General features: G+C 40.0%; 1 protein-coding gene across 10 annotated transcripts in view; it reads right to left on the bottom strand.

Moving 5' to 3' along the window:
* The window catches only part of caskb (calcium/calmodulin-dependent serine protein kinase b), a 44,031-nt gene that overhangs the window by 2,224 nt on the left and 23,668 nt on the right, over positions 1-18,139 (bottom strand). Inside the window, exons 11-27 of one of the 10 annotated variants that reach the window (XM_051897259.1) lie at positions 15,190-15,207; positions 14,683-14,804; positions 13,404-13,523; positions 11,431-11,511; positions 9,299-9,487; positions 7,675-7,753; positions 7,516-7,601; positions 6,472-6,540; positions 6,307-6,375; positions 5,141-5,176; positions 4,650-4,688; positions 3,876-4,072; positions 3,667-3,782; positions 2,019-2,084; positions 1,115-1,195; positions 832-1,034; positions 670-753 (exon numbers count right to left, since the gene is read on the bottom strand). In XM_051897259.1, coding sequence (XP_051753219.1) covers positions 670-753; positions 832-1,034; positions 1,115-1,195; positions 2,019-2,084; positions 3,667-3,782; positions 3,876-4,072; positions 4,650-4,688; positions 5,141-5,176; positions 6,307-6,375; positions 6,472-6,540; positions 7,516-7,601; positions 7,675-7,753; positions 9,299-9,487; positions 11,431-11,511; positions 13,404-13,523; positions 14,683-14,804; positions 15,190-15,207 — 1,655 coding nt within the window. Of the gene's footprint in view, positions 1-669; positions 754-831; positions 1,035-1,114; positions 1,196-2,018; positions 2,100-3,666; positions 3,783-3,875; positions 4,073-4,649; positions 4,689-5,140; positions 5,177-6,306; positions 6,376-6,471; positions 6,541-7,515; positions 7,602-7,674; positions 7,754-9,298; positions 9,488-11,430; positions 11,512-13,403; positions 13,524-14,682; positions 14,805-15,189; positions 15,208-18,139 lie in introns of all 10 variants that reach the window. The other 9 variants (XM_051897257.1, XM_051897262.1, XM_051897263.1 and 6 more) reach the window with 9 other exon arrangements.

Below are 18,139 nucleotides of genomic sequence, written 5' to 3'. Positions count from 1 at the left end.
AAGGTGTTTGTTAGTGACGTTCCTTAAAGTTCCACATAGATTTTCAGACTTTTGAACACATTTAACTCAGAATGATGGAGCTATCTACTGTGAAAGAGAGGCTATGAGAGGGAGGGACACAGGAATATTTCCTGATGTGGTTAAAATCAGTCTCAGACAATGACTCAAACACACACTGTCTCGGTAGTGACATGAACATGCGGGACACATTTTTTACAAATAAACAGGAAAAAATTGCAAAAATTATTTCAATATCATTTTCACAATAAAATTTAGGGGTCAGGTTCGGGACAGACACCTCCCAACTGAAAGTACCAAATAAATTATGATTTTATATATATTAATCTTACTGATATTTTAAATATTACTGTGGGATTCAATAGATAATAGAAGGATCTTAAGATTTGAATACCTAAATGCTTTTTAAATGTGTTTTTTGGTTGTGGGACAGCAGTTCTGTGGAATGGCCCATATATGTATTAATGTGTGGCTGATGGAGCGTCTGTCACAGAGCGACTGCGCCGACACGCGTCTTTACTTACAGGCAGTTTCCTGCACCATCTAGGGATCTGAGAGCAGCACACGGAGACGCAAGAAGAAAATCAATCAACACACGGAAACACACATGCAGCATGCAGTGACACGTGACGGCCGGAGCGCGGCGCTCACCTCGTTCATAGCAGGAGTGATAGTCGGCGCTGCGATGAACACGACGTACGGCGCAAACTCAGCCGTCCGCAAAACCTTCAGCGCCTGTGAACACAACGCAAGCTCGTCAGAAGCGCATGGAGGCGCAGCGGAGACAGCGGGAGGATCCGGCCCCGTCCGTACCTGCGGCTCCACGTCCAGGATGGCCACCATGCCCTGCTCGTGGATCTTGCGGATGGTCTCGAGGCGCGTGCCGTACATAGCGTCCTCGTGGCTGCCGTACTCCAGGTAATCGTTGTTGGAGATGTCCTGCATCATCTGGTCGTGTGACACGAAGAAGTAGTTCTTCCCGTTCTCTTCGTCCTTCTTCGGAGGTCTGGTCGTGTCTGTTGGGAAGAGACGTGAGCGGTCAAGTGGACAGGAAGTTTGTGCAGGTCAATCGTGCGTGTGACGGAGCGTCTCTTACGTGGAATGGGATACGCGAATCTGTCGGGATGTTTGGCGATTAGAGTGTTCTTGATGTGCCTCCGGCCGACTCCGTGAGCGCCTGCGGACACACACCATCAGCTCCGTGTTCTCTGAACGTTCAAAGTATCCTTTCAAAATGTTCTAAAAACCTTTTTTTATAAAGGGAACTTTCTATTGTATCATTCCCCAAACATTGTGGGAACGTTACTTTTGAATGTTCTCTGAACGTTCTGAAACAAGTAGAAACATTTAAAAATCGTTAGATGAACATCCAACTTAATGTTTCACTTCCATGAATGATGTGTAAATAATGTTTTTGAGCTAATGTTTTGAGAACATTATTAAAAAAACGTTCTAATAATGTTACTGGAAGGTTTGTTCATAACTTTGTGAGAACCTTGTCAGAACGTTCTGAGAACATTCCCTGTTTGCTGGGTAAATTGATCTGAATAATGACACTATTGTCTTCTGTAGAGCTGCTTATAGGTGAACTGAATTCATTTAATTGAGGAACTTTACAGTTATTGAACTGAATCAACACTGAACTGAATCAACATTAAACTGAACTGAATCAACACTGAACTGAATCAACATTAAACTGAACTGAATCAACACTGAACTGAACCAACACTGAACTGAACTGAATCAACACTGAACTGAACTGAATCAACACTGAACTGAATCAACACTGAACTGAACTGAATCAACACTGAACTGAATTGAGCTGAATCATGACTCTCTTAAGTTTTAGAGCTGCTCAGAATCTAAATTTGTCTCATATCTGATGAAGTTTGCATCATTGATTCTGTTATGTTCCTGTTCATCACTGTGAAGCTGCTGTGAATCAATCTGTACAGTATAAAGCGCTGTATGAATAAGGTTGACTGCATCAGATCTCTTACCCAGCAGCACCAGCGTTTTCCTCTTGAACGCGGGCAGCTTCACCACCTCTTCATACGTCACCAGATCTAGTTGGTCAAAGACTGGAGGAAAGAGAGATCTGGATCAGTGAGTGACGCCTGACGGGCGGTAGCGTATGGAGGGACATGCAGAAACAGCAGGACAGGAAATGATGTCACTCCATTCAAATGTGAAGAGACATGCCGAGATGAATTCTGGGTTTGCTTTAAAACTTTGTTTAATGGGATACATTAATGCTTTGACTAAAAGAGATTCTGTCCTCATTTACTCCTCATTGAATCTTCAGTGGAACACGAGACGTTTAGCAGAATGTTCATGCTGCTCTTTTACAATAAAATGATGGAATAAAGCACAGGAAGTTCTGCTAAACATCTGTCTGTGTGTGTGTGTGCTCATGCGAGTTGATGACGAGTGATGGTGAACTACTGTACAGGCTGGAACACACGACACAACTCTTGCCCAGATTTTCAGGACTTTCTGGAAGAGTCGACAGATCTTAGAAAATCACGTAGTTTATGAACACATGACTTTTTTTGCTTCAGACTGTGATTCCATCCAGTTGGAGGAGATCAAACATGTTTGATATTTTGAGCTGATTTATGTGTGAGTTTGTTGTCAAAGACTGCTAGTGTGTGATTCTCAGTCCAGTAGTGTGTGACGGTCAGTGTTTCAGTGTAAACACTGAAGTCAGTGAGTGTGTTAAGATCTCTTCTGATGTTGTGCGGTGTCTTCCAGCCGCGTCTCATTCTGCAGTCCGTCCACACTGGCTTTCAAAACCGAAATTCTACAGGAAGTGACTGAAACTCCACGGCAACACAACACAGTCAATCACATGCACTGATTTCAACATCAAATCACACGAGAGAAAAACACAAATCTGCCGATTGATGTGGATAACAGACAAAAACACAACAACCATTTGTTACTTCAGAAGACAGAAAGCAAAAGACGATCGACACGATTAGTTACTTACATGCGGGGGGCCATTAAAGGAAGACAGCGTGTAAAATGGACAGGGGTCAGTTAAACACACATTACAACACAACTGATACACACACACACACACACACACACACCAGCAGCGCTGGAGAGGAGACACATATGCTGCTGAACACACGTGTGTATGAGCCATGCGCTCACAAACCGACACACAACCCTCCGACATCATCCAGCTCTCCATACGTCACTCAACAATACAACATCATCAGAGAATTGTCACAAAACAGGGACGCTCCGGCTAGTTCTGTTGTGGCAATGAGCTCGTGGGAATGTGATCACATGTCGTCATTATTTTGAGACCACAAGATCTTGTTGTCAAGATTTGTGATGTGAATTTGTGGCCTTGAGATCCTATTGCAGGAATGACATAATACACACACACACACACACACACACACACACACTCATACACATACTCACTGTGTGAGAGGGTGTGTGCGTGTGTGAGCTTGAGTGTGTGTTAGTATGTGTGTGCGAGACTGTGCGTGTATGTGTGAGCACATGTGTGAGAGTGTGTGTGTGAGATTGTGCGTGTGTGTGTGCGTGCGTGTGTATGTGTGCGTGAGAGAGTGAGTGTGAGAGTGTGTGTGTGTGTGTGTGAGAGTGTGTGTGACAGCAGAATCTCATTACCTGCGTTGTGTTTGGCTAAGTATTTGTCTTTGTACTGTTTCTTCTTCTTGCCGAACCATGTACAGCTGGCCTGCTGCTCCTGCTTGGTCTTCTCCATCGCTATACACGCCACACGCCTGAGGAACACACGCAAACACACATGCCGTGAGCCGTACGAGTCACGCTCGCACCGCCGGCAGCTGTGATGATGATGTGTGTGTGTGTCTCACCACTCCTGCAGCTCCGGTGAGGGGATCAGTCCCGCTGTGCCGTTCTTGGTGTTCTCCAGTTTTCCCTGCCACCAGTTATGATCGTCCTTGCTGATGATCTGAATGATGTCGCCCACTCGGAAGCGAATGCCGGCCTCTTTGCAAGGAATCAGGTCATCTTTAGCGGGATCGTACTCGAACTGCGCTCGCACGTAAATCTGCAAACAACAGAAGACAATGTGTTGGAAAAACATCAATGTGACATTTGTCAATTCATCACTTAACAGGTTAAACAAGTACAGCTTATAATTAGGGCTGTCCATCAAATGCAAATTTTATGGAAATGAATTACATTAATCATTTGCTGCATTAAATGAGTAAGTGACTGAACAGACGTCACAAATCAATATATAGATATTCAGGACAATCACTGAATTCCGTTGATGAATTTCAGATCTGAACTGTTACACTATAACGAATCGACAGCCCTAGTTATAATGTAACAGCGTGTAACTCACACACACAGTCAACCAATCAGATGTGAGCAAACCCACTGACGGACAGCATGGGCGTGTCTAAGAAGCCAATCATCTGAGGGGGAGGAGCCAATCATAATACTGAGCCGCGCACACACACGTGATAGGCAGTGGGTTAGTGTTGTGTACCGCCACTATGGGATGCTGGGAGTCTAAGCACCAACTAGAGAAGCAAAGCCTGATGGAGACTCGGTCTGAATCTAAGATGGGAAATGAATCCGGGTCTGTGGAACTGCTCTACTGGATTCGAGAAACTCACCTTCCGAAACATTTTATCCTTGACTGCAGGTCTGGAGATCTAAGGGTTTGAAAGCATCACACACACACACACACACATCATGCAGTAGAACAGACCTAACATGGACAGGAAATGGCAGGACGATGCAGGAAACGCATTTTAAAGCAGTAGGGTGAATTAAAGGCCTATTCACACCCAACACAAATACAAGCAAAATATGCATTCAAAAATTCACCCGTTGACAAAGTGATGCTTTTTTACATCTGAGCTGATTTTATGAAGTGCAGAGAGATTTCTCACATAATCAGAGCAGAAAAAGAAAAGAAAACTCCAGAGATTCGGCCGAGACGGATTCGCTTTTGAACATTTTTCAGAGACAATATGTTGAGATGTACGATTTGCGTCACATTGTCACATGGTTCTCGGTGTGAACAGATCCTCAGGTCGAGCAGTCACACACACACACACACACTCATGTGTTCAGGTGGAGTGACAGCATCACAGACTCTCACCTGTCTTCCTTTGGGCTGAATAGTTGATGGCAGATCCTGCACAGACAAGATCATTTCTTTATAAACGGCTCGATTATTACTAACTTTCAGTTTCAAATATAAATGTCCTGTTTTGAAAGAGCTGATTGGCTCAGAGTGTTTCCAGACCTGTAGATCGTTTGGAGTGTTTGTTTCAGAATCTCTTAGTTCGGTTCGTTTAGGAACATCTGAACACGGCAGTCGCACCAGAACAACTCTGAGATCATCTGAACGAGGCGGAGCAGTTCGGTCGAGGTGAGAAAGCAATCCAACCCAACGGACCAACGAACCAAGCGCTATCATAATTCATAACAGGAAATGTGTTATATAAAAAGCCGCAGTGTCTGATTGTGTGTGGAGCACATGAGTTAACACAGATGAAAACAAACAACTAAAAATGTATAGTTTATCAGTTAGAGCGGGAATGATGGGAGTGTTTGGTGCGTCTTGACAGCTACAGATAAAGCCACAATAATCTCGCGGAGCGAACATGTCAGTCATCTTGATGGATGACGCAGAGAAAACTCTGACCAACAAGAGGACAGCTTTACTCACATGTGACTTGCTAAACACATTTTGGTACACTCTGAAATGTTGCCTTGTGAAAATGAACTGAACCAAGAAGGAAATGCAACATTGTAACCAATTAAGTCCTTGTTTTAGAACAAAGCAAACGATCTTCGGGTCTGAAAACGTCCTCAAACTGTTAAAACATACATTAACAGGTTAGTTCAACCAGAAATTATAATTCTGACATCATTTACTCTCACTCATGTCGTTCCAAACCCATAAGACTTTCATTCATCTTCGAAACACAAATGAAGATATTTCAATGAAATCTGAAAGATTTCTGTCCCTCCAGTGAACGTCTGTTTAACCAAAACTAATGAGACAAATAAACCCATATGAAGAGACTCGATCACAATATAAACACTGATCAGCTGATGGGTTTGTAGTGTCATGAGGGAAAGTAATTGATGACTGGGTGAACTGTCCCTTTAACAATCGCATTGTTTACAATCCACAGTAATGCAAGAAAAGAGCCTAAACTTTCATCTAAACCATCTAAAGTCTGAACCTATAATGCACTGTGCTGTGATGTCACATCTAACAGGTTTTGCAGGACTATCTGTGGATTGTTGTCTTACTAAGATGGAGCTGGTGACGCTGGAGTGTCCATTGGCAGGAGACTGTCTGGACAGGTCAGGCGAATCTTTCTGAAACGGCACAGAAAGCAGAAGAAGTGAAGTTCTGATCTGTGAGCTGATATTACATAAGTGACCAGAGGGTGGCGCTCTGAGGGAAGCACTTACATCACAGGACAGAGACTGACTGCGGTAACTGGGCACGATTTTAAAAGTGATGCTGCCTCGCATCTCACGCTGTGAGAAAACACAAACACACACGAATACATGAATCAAACTGACTACTAACGAAAACACATTAACCAAGAGTTCAGCCTCTTCAAACGTGTGTGTGTACATAACTATACTTTAGGGGCAAATTTGTACCCAGAAGTGAATCTGACAAAAAAGGAGGACATCCTCATTTGTAAAAATGCCATAAAAATAAAGTACATAAAGTTTTTTTTTTTTTTTTTTTGTAAAAATGCAGGAAGTTTTGTGTTAGGGTTGGTGTGTGGTTTAGGCTGTATATATAGACTAATATTGTTTATGCAACGTCCCCATTTAGAGAACTGAGTAAATGTGTGTGTGTTCTTATTAATCTTGTTCATGTCAAAAGTGCTTTCAGTGTCAATATAATAAATTATGATGTCTGTTCTGTTCATTAGCTTAATACCTTATGATAATAAGTTAACCTCGATTATAGCTGATAAATGCTGCAAACATGAAATTCATCCTCAGTTGTCTTGTTTTCTAGCACAAATATCTAAACATTCTTAAATCAAGATGCATTTACTGGAGAAGAGAAATGACTGAAGATATTTTGATCAAAATGAAGTGACTTCACACTTAAAACAAGAACAAAATATGTCGGTGGGGTCAGAAAAATAATCTTGTTTTCTTTTGAATTCAGTTTATTTTTCTGACCCCATTGGCAGATATTTGTTCTTGTTTTAAGCACAAACTCACTTCATTTTGACCAGTTTTTCTTGATATCTTCAGTCATTTTGCTTCTCCAGTAAATTTATCTTAATTTAAGAGTGTTTAGATATTTGTGCTGGAAAAAGAAAAGAACTTATTTTTTGCAGGAGGGTTAGAGGAGGTGAGAAGTGTTTGTTTGGGACGCGGGTTTGCTCAAACAGTTAACCACTGGTTAGAGCAGTGACTCAGTCTTGTCTTTCGCTATGACGGGTCGTGTTGTTGGAGCCTTTCATTTGTTCTGCTCTCACACACCAGCATCTTCTGCAGCTGCTCCACGGTCTGATTGGCGACGCTGATGCCGTTGATTTCACGGATCTCGTCTCCAACATGCAGCGTCCCTGAAAAACATCAGCGAACGTGAGCTTGACAACACCACACACGTACAGAAGCACAAACACGGTGTCACGGTACCTTGTCTGTGGATCATCCCTCCATGCATGATTCTAGCCACGATGCAGTGGTTCAGATCGTTCATCTTCAGAGTGATTCCCTGTTAACACACAGTGTGACCTGATCATATCGCTGCGCCTGTATAGCTTCATTTCACTGGAATCTGACATGCTTTTAAAGCACAAAGATCATGTTCTAGATAAACTGATACACAAACATCTGTGTTGTGGGGATTTTGGCACCTCTCATCTCAAAGGTCTCGATGTACTCAAGTTAACAGTGTCACAGTTTGGACATTCTGTTGTAGTGACATTTAAACCACTGTTATATTTCACACGCATTTCACTCGTGCAACACCATCACCAGTTCATCACACTGACATACACACGTGTGTTTATTGATTGAAATTAATATAATCAGAGTTTCAGAATGAATGCATTTGTTTTTATTTCCTTTTATTATTATTTTTTATTATTATTGTGTGTTTTATTTATTAATATGTATTGTATTTTTGATTTTCTTCATTTCTTACTGTACTTTTTAATATCTCTCAGATTATTTTCTCGTTTATCACTGTGAAGCTGATTTGAAACAATATATTTGTATTGTATAAAGAGCTGTAGAAATAAAGCTGACTTTACTTGATTATTTTTCTGTTTTGTAAGATAAATAAATAACGAAGAAAAAAAGTATTTAGAAATTTTGGCAACAGGGTTGCAAAGCAAAGCTCGTATAAAACCGATGTAAAATAAAACAGCTCGTAATATTATATTTAATCATATTTAGTTGGAAACACTGATCAGTCATAAAAGAGCAAAAACACGAGCTTATCATAATTAGTTTTGAGTTTCGATACCATTTTACTTTTATTTACATGCATTATAGGTAGTTTATATATGTGACTCAGGACCACAAAACCAGTCATAAGGGTCTATTTTGTGAAATTGAGATTATGCATCATCTGAAATCTGAATAAATAATCTTTCCATTGATGTATGGTTTCTTAGGATAGGACAATATTTGGCTAAGATACAACAACAAATTTGAGGGTGCAAAAAAATCTAAATATTGAGAAAATCGCCTTTAAAGTTGATCAAATGAAGTCCTTAGCAATACATATTTTTGACATATTTACAGTAGGAAACTTACAAAATATCTTCATGGAACATGATCTTTACTTAATATCCTAATGATTTTTGGCATAAAAGAAAAATCGATAATTTTGACCCATACAATGTATTGTTGGCTATTGCTACAAATATACCCGTGTGACTTATGACTGGTTGTGCGCTCCAGGGTCACATATACATATGAGTTATATGTAATTTACTCAATTTATCGCTCTACTTTTTAATCATCTCAAATATATTTTTGTGTTCTGTAAGATAAGGTAAAAAAAAGTGCAAAAAAAAAAAAAGTAGTGAAAAGTAGTGAAATTTTAGTAACAGTGTTGAAAATCTTAGATGAAATCAATGTAAGATAAAAAAAAAAAAAAAATTTAGTTTGAGCTCTGTTTCAAGGTGTTTTTTGCCCTGTTCATGTAGACTATCATTTGACAGTGTTGTTGTTCACATCATTCTGTTATTTTAGAATGACCGGCACCGGTCAGTCAGGAAGGGTCAGTAACAGGAGAGTGTTTCAGTACCATGGGCTCATCCGTGTTCTTCTGGAACTGCACCAGCCGCACACGCGTCACGTTCTCCAGGTCCATGTCTCCGTTGATGCTCTCGGGCGAGTCTCCGTTCAGGTACGGGGATGTGGGCGGAGGTGTGACACGCAGAGCCTCGTCACTATAAACCTCATGAGCAACGACATCATGCGTCTGCAGCATCGCCTGTGACAGGAACTGCAGCGTCAACAACTCATCTCTGAACAAAAGCACATCCATCAGCATCTGTGTGGATCATCTGCACAACTGACAGAGTGAACCGAACTATGATAACACAAACAGAGGAACAACAGACCAGCAGTGTGTGTCCGAAAAATAAATTACAACCGTGGTTCATGACAGTTCAAGTGTGTGTGTTCTTGTATATAGTGTTTACATGACATGGCCATTACAAAATAAACATGGTTCCTGTGTTACTTCCGGTGTTCTTGTACACCAACTGACTTAAAAAAAAAAAAAAAAAAAAAAAATACTAAACGGTTTTTTTTTTTAATTAAAAAATGCAGAAAGTTTTATGTATGTTTAGGGGTACAGATAGTGTAAGGGGAGAGAATATACAGTTTGTACAGTATAAAAACCATTTAATCTATGGAGAAACCCCATAAACTACATATACAAGTGTGTGTGTGTGTGTGTGTGTGTGTGTGTGTGTGTGTGTGTGTGTTATCTTGTTTATTTGGTCACTAGAATAATCGCACAGACGGAATCATCTCACATCTGAGCGGAAATTAAAACCACGCGAGAGAAACACTTCAGACTGATGCTGCAGATTCACCGAAACTTAAATGCAAAAATGAGATAACTTCAAAATTAATACTTTGCATTTGTAAAGTAACTCTAATAACTGTCCTGTTAGTTTGCTCATGTGTATAAATAATCGGTAATAATTCTGCACACACTTACACATATTTAACACCTGAAGTTAATGCATCGAGACCAAACATTAATTAAATATTAACCTGGACTGATAAATACTGCAGAAGTGTGTCAGCTCATGACACCTAATGAATTAACTAATGTTAATGAACCTTATTTTAAATATCAAATATTAAAAGTGTAATCTCCAGTCTGGACTATGAAAGCACCTGACAGCAGATGTAATAATAATTTATTAAAAAAAAAAAGTGTAATAATATAAATAATACTTTTCAAAGAGTCATCCATACATTGATCACTTCTATGGCTCAATGAACATGTTCATTTATTATTTTAATGCAGGTAATAATTGTCAGTTGAAGCAGATAATCAGGATGATCTCTGAATAATAAAAGCACTTTAAAGCAGGATAAACCTCAAAGTACTGCAGGAAGCACCTGCTATCCCAGAATGCCTCACCCGTGTCTTCCAGAGCAGGCGCTCTGTGTCCGTGTTCACTCCCTGTGTGTAGAACTCCATGTACGGATCGAGTGAGCTGCGGATCTTCCTTCTTTTAGCACTTTCTCTGACTGCGTCTCTCTCCAGCGTTTCCCTCAATCCGCTCTATGACATCATCACCCCCCCCCACCAATCCCGTCTCCGTGGAAACACCCTCATCCCGATCAGCCGTATTAAAGCCTCACCGGCTGTTGAAGCAGCTGCTCGTTTCACCGGAGCGTTAAAGTTCAAGTGGTTCGACGTTAAAGGCTGAACGTCACCAAAACCGGCAATATTTCACACTGAAATCATTATATTATCGTTAAGAAAACAAAGCCTGTTTTTAGGACCGCAAAGATTTTTTGCATTGCAACATTATTTTCAAGACTGCAGAATTCTCATTACTGTAAAACTATTTAAATGTAATATCACATTTAAATGATGAAGTCTTTTTTTTTTACAATAAGTATACATCATGCTAGTGAATTTAATTTATGCTAAATTTTAATAATAAAAGGCTGGTTTGATTTTCATGACTGTATTAGAGTTAAACATGAAATAATGTGTCAATATAAAATACAGTGAAATATACGAATGATTTTGGTGTGAAATATGACCTGGACATTCTTAGTCAAACCCACCCGTAAGTGTCTGCTAAACACATAAATGCAGACGTACGGAGACGGTTCATCTGTGACTAAACTCGAAACAGTTGTGGTTTTGATCGAGTGACACGTCTGAACACTTCGACTCACCATGAAATGCGGCTGCGTCAGAATTCTCTTCAGTTCTTTCGCCTCCATGTTCTCGGGGTAACAGGAGATGGTCTCCAACACCTGAGGAGAGACCACAGTACTGCTTGAGCTCATTTATGAGGAAAAAATCTATAATAAAATAATTATTATAATACAGTACTGTGCAAAAGACTTAGGCCACCATTAGATGTTGTTTTAGCAATGAAATAATGAACATATATAATTATATCTGTGTCTTTATTAGAATAAAACCAGAAAATATAGTACATTAGTACGCAGTATTAAAAAAAAAAAAAAAATCAGAAAAATCAGCTTCTATAGGCTGTTATTTAGTGACCTCCTCTTACACTTGAGCAATAGCAGGAACGGCTCTCTTAAAACTAATGGAACGTAAAAAAGGACTAGAAGACCAAGAAAACTTTTAAAACCTGATGAGAAGTTTCTCAGTTTCATTTTTGAGAAAATGGAAGTAGTCCAGGAGGTCACAATGAACACTGATTTTTGCTTAAAGAAACAATTTTGTTCCGAATTTTTTTTTTTTTTTACATTTTGTGTACATATTTCCTGTATTTTCTGTTTGTATTGTAATAAAGAGATGCTCATTAAAACACTGCTAAAACAACAAAGCTGGTGGTCTAAGACTTTTGCACAGTACTATATTTTATATTATATTTTATATATATTATATATATATATATATATATATATATATATATATATATATATATATATATATATATATACACACACACACACACACACAGTCAAACCAAAATGTATTCAGACACCTTGATCATTTCATTCATTAATTCAGTTTATTCACTGTAGTTTTAAAAAATGATAATAAAATATGACAAGATCTGAGTTAAACTGCGTCAGAAAAAATTCATCTTAATTATGTCAGATGACACTTAAGCAAAACATGGTCAGGTCAAAGTGTCTGAATAATTTTTGGTTCCAAATTTTGATCAATTTTACTGGTAGTCCACTGTATGAAGAATTTTTGGGTATAATATGTCACAGTTTACTTTATTTTGCTCTCCTCACTTACAGAAATGAACTATAGTGTCCTGAACACACTAGTAAAAATATATCAGAAATGTCAGAATAATTTTTGGTTTGACTGTATATATATATATATATATATATATATATTAGTTGCATGAAAAAGTTTGTGAACCACTGGCAGAATCTCTGAAAATGTGAATAATTTTAACAAAATAAGAGAGATCATACAAAATGCATGTTATTTTTTATTTAGTACTGTCCTGAGTAAGATATTTTACATAAAAGATGTTTACATATAGTCCACAAGACAAAAAATAGCTGAATTTATTAAAATAACCCCGTTCAAAAGTTTGTGAACCATTGATTCTTAACACTGTGTGTGGTTACCTGGATGAGCTACGACTGTTTTTATGTTTTGTGATGGTTGTTCATGAGTCTCTTGTTTGTTCTGAGCAGTCAGGACAGTACTAAATAAAAAATAACATGCATTTTGTATGATCTCTCTTATTTTGTTAAAATTATTCACATTTTCACAGATTCTGCAAGTGGTTCCCATACTAAGCAAAAGCATATTAATTAACATAATAATAATATTAATAATAACAATAATATATAACTTAAACTGGTCAGTCATAAAAGAGCAACAACACGAGTGTCTGCATGTTTCTGGACCATATTATTTTTAGTGTGAATTACATATTATAGGCAGTTTATATATGTATAATATGTAATATCTCCATTCCATTTTTCACTATAATTTTTATCATCTCTCACATTTTTCTGTTCTGTAAGATATTGTTCCACTCACTGTTCACAAAATTCTAAATAATGGATCCATTTTAACACAGTGAGCAGAAACACCACGCTGATGCTGCAATCTCATAATAATATTCGTAAACACATTAACGTGGCAGCACACGCATGTTATCAGAACTTGTGTTGTGTGTGACGGGTCTGTGCTCGACCTCAGGACTGAAGGTGAAGGTCAGTCTGCGCTGGAAACAAACCTCTTTGGCTCTCTGGACGGCATCGCTGGGAGGATTCCTGATCTGAGGCGACGAGCGGGTGTTGATCTTATCATACAGCTGAAACACAGTCAGTTCAGATCATCAGTCACATGAGAGAACAGAAACACACACAAATCAATCAATTACATTCCAGCACAGTGACTAAACTGATCTGATCTGATTAATGACACTTTGGGGGGTTTTTTCAAGCTGCTTTACAGAAGAAGTTGAATTTGTCTCATATTTGAGTAAGTTTTCATCATTGATTTATTACTGTAAACAATCTGTATTAGAAATAAAGGTGACTTAACTAATTTTGCTTGCTTTTCTTGTTTTTGTTTTTCTCTCAAACACACACACACACCAGCACCATGACGATCTTTGGCCGCCGCGCTCACATTCAGCACACAAAGTAAATGAGTCGTTACTCTCGCACAGAAACAGTGAACCTCAGACACGCAGAACTCTTCACTGAATCTGGTGAATCAGACGATCCTGCAGGGTTTTTACAGACGTGTGACATCATCATGATGGAAAATAAAGTCGAGGTCAGCTGCGCTCAGCGGGAGTTTTGAAGACGACACATTTGACTAGCGTCTAGACCGTGGGTTGAGTGTGTGTCACTACATGAAACAGACGCCGCCACCAATCAAGCTTACTATAATTAAACACGATTAATAATTTAAACAAACAAACAACATACAGGATGAGCTTATAAACTTGAGTTTCTGTCACATGATTTCCACTCTTTATTTCCCTTCAGCGAGCGTTTAAAGCTTTAATGGATTCGATCCGTGTCATTAATAACGAGCTTTATAGTTAATCCGCCGAAACACAATCTACAGCGGCAGAAACACGAGCCGTCAAATCAAACGCCTGTTTGTGTGAGAGTGTGTGTGTGAGTGAGTGAGAGTGTGTGTGTGTGTGAGTGCACTATGTATGTGTGTGTGAGAGTGAGTGTGTGTGTGTGAGTGAGTTAGAGTGAGTGTGTGTGTGTGAGTGCACTATGTATGTGTGTGTGAGAGTGTGTGTGTGTGTGTGTGTGAGAGAGTGAGTGTGTGTGTGTGAGTGAGTGTGTGTGTGAGTGCACTGTGTATGTGTGTGTATGTGTGTGTGAGAGTGAGTGTGTGTGTGAGTGAGTGTGTGTGTGTGTGTGTGTGTGTGAGAGAGAGTGAGTGTGTGTGAGTGTGTGTGAGTGAGTGTGTGAGAGTTTGTGAGAGTGAGTGTGTGAACTCACATCCAGCAGTGTGTGCAGATGTTGGTCCTGGAAGACGCTGTGCAGGAAGTCCAGATCTTTCTCACTGCAGTCAGTCAGCGCGTGGATCTCCTCCAGACTGTCCAGCACCTGAGACACGGCCCCTACACACACGTACACACACACACACACACACACACACACACACACACACATCAGTCACACCAGCTCTCTGCTCGTACTCTGTGAATGTGCATGAATACAGAAACACGTCATGGAAGCACTGAAGCTGCTGAGACGCTCCTGAAGCTCAACACACGCGCTGTTGGAGCTGAACGTCACGGATCATCACACAGCTCACATGACGCACAGATGTGTTCATGTGTGTGGGAGAAATGAGAGGAATCGTGGTTTCTAATGGTCCTTAGTCGAGTTTGATCGTGTTTCAGTAAAAAAAGAAGACAGCACTCAGGAACATGCAAGACAACAGATGAAGATGAGGAGGAAGATGTTGTTTGGGTGGCAAGCAAAGGCTACTGGGATACCTACTTTCTGCAGCAAGCAATCCTAAAGTACAGGCAGCATTAGAAACAACAACAACAACAACAACTCAGTGAGATTACTGAAAGAGACACACACACACACACAAACACACACACACACACGAACACACACACACACGAACACACACACACACGAACACACACACACACACGAACACACACACACACACGAACACACACACACGAGAACACACCAGCACACTGAGGCCCTGATATACTTCACGTGAAATCAAAGAACTGGTGTGACGTCATTTTGAACAAAATCAGGCCAAAACAAAGTTTGTTTCGTGAACTTCGCTCTGGCTGCTAAACCCCTTTGAACCCCCCCATTGGTCCATGGTGATGATGCAATAGATGGGTGTGGCTCTAAGGCTCCGCCTTCTTTGAGGTGTAAATATTCTCTGGTTCATTTCTTCTGTTCAGAAACGAGTAAAAACATGAACACACCGGAGAACCGCTTCATAATAGAAACTGAAGATGTGATTGTAAGTGAAACGGACACTAGCCCCTTTCATACATACAGTCTTTACTGGTAAATTACCCATAAATTACCAGTAAGAGATCATGTGTGATCAGGACCTTTTCAAAAATACCGGTAAATTGGTTCTGGCAATTAACGAGTAAGAGAACATTACCAGTAAATGAATGTGCTCTGTTTGAACACAGAATAAAGATCAGCGGTATGAGCATGTATAAAGTCAGAACACGCTGACGTCAGCAGTCTGCTTTGGGCCAATCATAAAGTTCTAATGGAGATGACGTGATTACTCGCTCTGTTTACAGTAAGCTTTTTAATAGTTTTTCTGTTTAAATCATCTTTGACCACTGCGCCACGTCTCGCAGCTTTTTCAGCGTGTCGCGCTCGAGATCCTGCCTTCTTTTCCATTCATCAGCGCTGCGGCTCTGCAATCGGATACTATTATGCGCGTCTCATGTTTTTAAGAGCAAAAACGTGTTCTGTTTGATCACCCTCTCATGCCTGTCACTCAGACGACAAAAAAAAATTGTCAAATTGAACAGATAGTGAAACTGAAGTGCTTCTCCTAATGCGGGCGAATGAAGACAACAGTGCAGTGTTTAAAGATCATTTCCGATAACTGAGATCACACTGACATCACAGAATTTACCGGTATTTTGCTGCTGATGTGTGAATGGTCTCTAACCGGTAAAAAGCCAGAACGTCATTGCTTGTGTGAACAGCATTTTGTGTATTTACAGGTAAAGTAATTCTGGTAATTTTACAGTAATTTACCGGGATTTCTGTGTGAAAGGGGCTAGTGACACTGTTTTTCATGGTTAACACTGTAAAGCTGCTGCTTTAAAGCAATCTAATGTATAAAGCACTGTATAAATAAACATGTGACTGAAGTGCTGAATCTCAGAGCTGCTGCAAACATCTTTAACTGCCATTTCTCACCGCTGTCATTTATGCTGTGTTTATTCTGTTATTAAGAGGAAACACATTCAGCACATATTTATTCATCTAAATCTGTCAGGGTGTTCACTAACAGTACATCGCTGCAATAGTATTTCAGTTTTTTTAACCCCTAAGCGAAGAACGAAAAAGAACTTCACCGTGAGTATATCAGAGCCTGCTCCAGCTGCATCTGCAGTGCACTGCATGAACCCTGCCCACACTGCAAGAGACACTCTATCTCACAATGCAATGCACTTCTCGTAACCCTCCACCATCTCCAAACATATGTAATCTGATCAGACACACAAACATGAAACAGAAGTGAGCAGTGTGCAGTGTGAAGTGGTGGGTGTGCAGTGTTGAGTGTGCAGTGTTGAGTGTGCAGTGTTGAGTGAGCAGTGTGTTGGGTGTGCAGTGTGTTGGGTGTGTGTTGGGTGTGCAGTGTGTTTAGTGAGCAGTGGTGGGTGTGCAGTGTGTTGGGTGTGCAGTGTGTTTAGTGTGCAGTGTGTTGGGTGTGCAGTGTGTTGGGTGTGCAGTGTTTAGTGTGCAGTGTTGAGTGTGCAGTGTTGAGTGTGCAGTGTGTTGGGTGTGCAGTGTGCAGTGTGTTTAGTATGCAGTGTTTAGTGTGCAGTGTGTTGGGTGTGCAGTGTGTTTAGTGTGCAGTGTGTTTAGTGTGCTGTGTGTTGGGTGTGCAGTGTGTTTAGTGTGCAGTGTTGAGTGTGCAGTGAGCATGAAACAGAAACACTGTGGATCAACAGGAACAAACTTTATGCTTCATGGGCAGAATTTCACAGTCAATATTAAACCAAGTCAAATCAGATGATATGGTAAGACTTTAGTATAGGGAACACATATTCACTATTGACTATGACTTTTCCCTCAAAAAACTCCTAATTTACTGCTTATTAATAGTTAGTAAGTTAGTTGTTAAGTTTAGGTATTGGGTAGGATTAAGAATGTAGAATAAGGTCATGCAGAATAAGGCATTAATATGTGCTTATTAATTACTAATAAACAGCCAATATTCTAGTAATATGCATGCTAATATATATCTGCATTTACTGAAATCTGATGATTTTGAATCTGAACGCAGGTCACATACACATAAAGACAGTAAATATGACAGAGGAAGACTAAGCTCAGGTGGCGTTGGGTCAATTCCAGTGTTCATGTCCCAGGAAACGCAGTGATGTCAGCGTGGTTTTACAAAAAACCAGTTTGCCATTCTGTTCTGTGTCTCCGACCGCTGCAGAGTCAGAAAAGTAGAACGCAGAGGAGGACGAAGCCGCAGGCCCCACACGTTACAGGAAGCGAGAGTTTAATTTTGCGACAGAGAAGTGCTGCTGTTTCTCAATACCAGAGACTTCCTCTGCATTAGACCTGCTGATGGCGGCCGCAAAAATAATCTTCACATTAGGCATCTGCAAGCAGAACAGACCAGAGCGCGGCACTTTCCACTTCCTACTAGGGCTGGGTTAAAAATATCGATTTCTCAATTTTAATTGATTCTCATTTTGAT

Source organism: Ctenopharyngodon idella, chromosome 6 (assembly GCF_019924925.1).
Source record: "Ctenopharyngodon idella isolate HZGC_01 chromosome 6, HZGC01, whole genome shotgun sequence".
Classification (NCBI taxonomy): domain Eukaryota; kingdom Metazoa; phylum Chordata; class Actinopteri; order Cypriniformes; family Xenocyprididae; genus Ctenopharyngodon; species Ctenopharyngodon idella.
The sequence above is the reverse complement of the archived record's forward strand: the minus strand, read 5'-3'. Positions and strand labels throughout refer to the sequence as shown.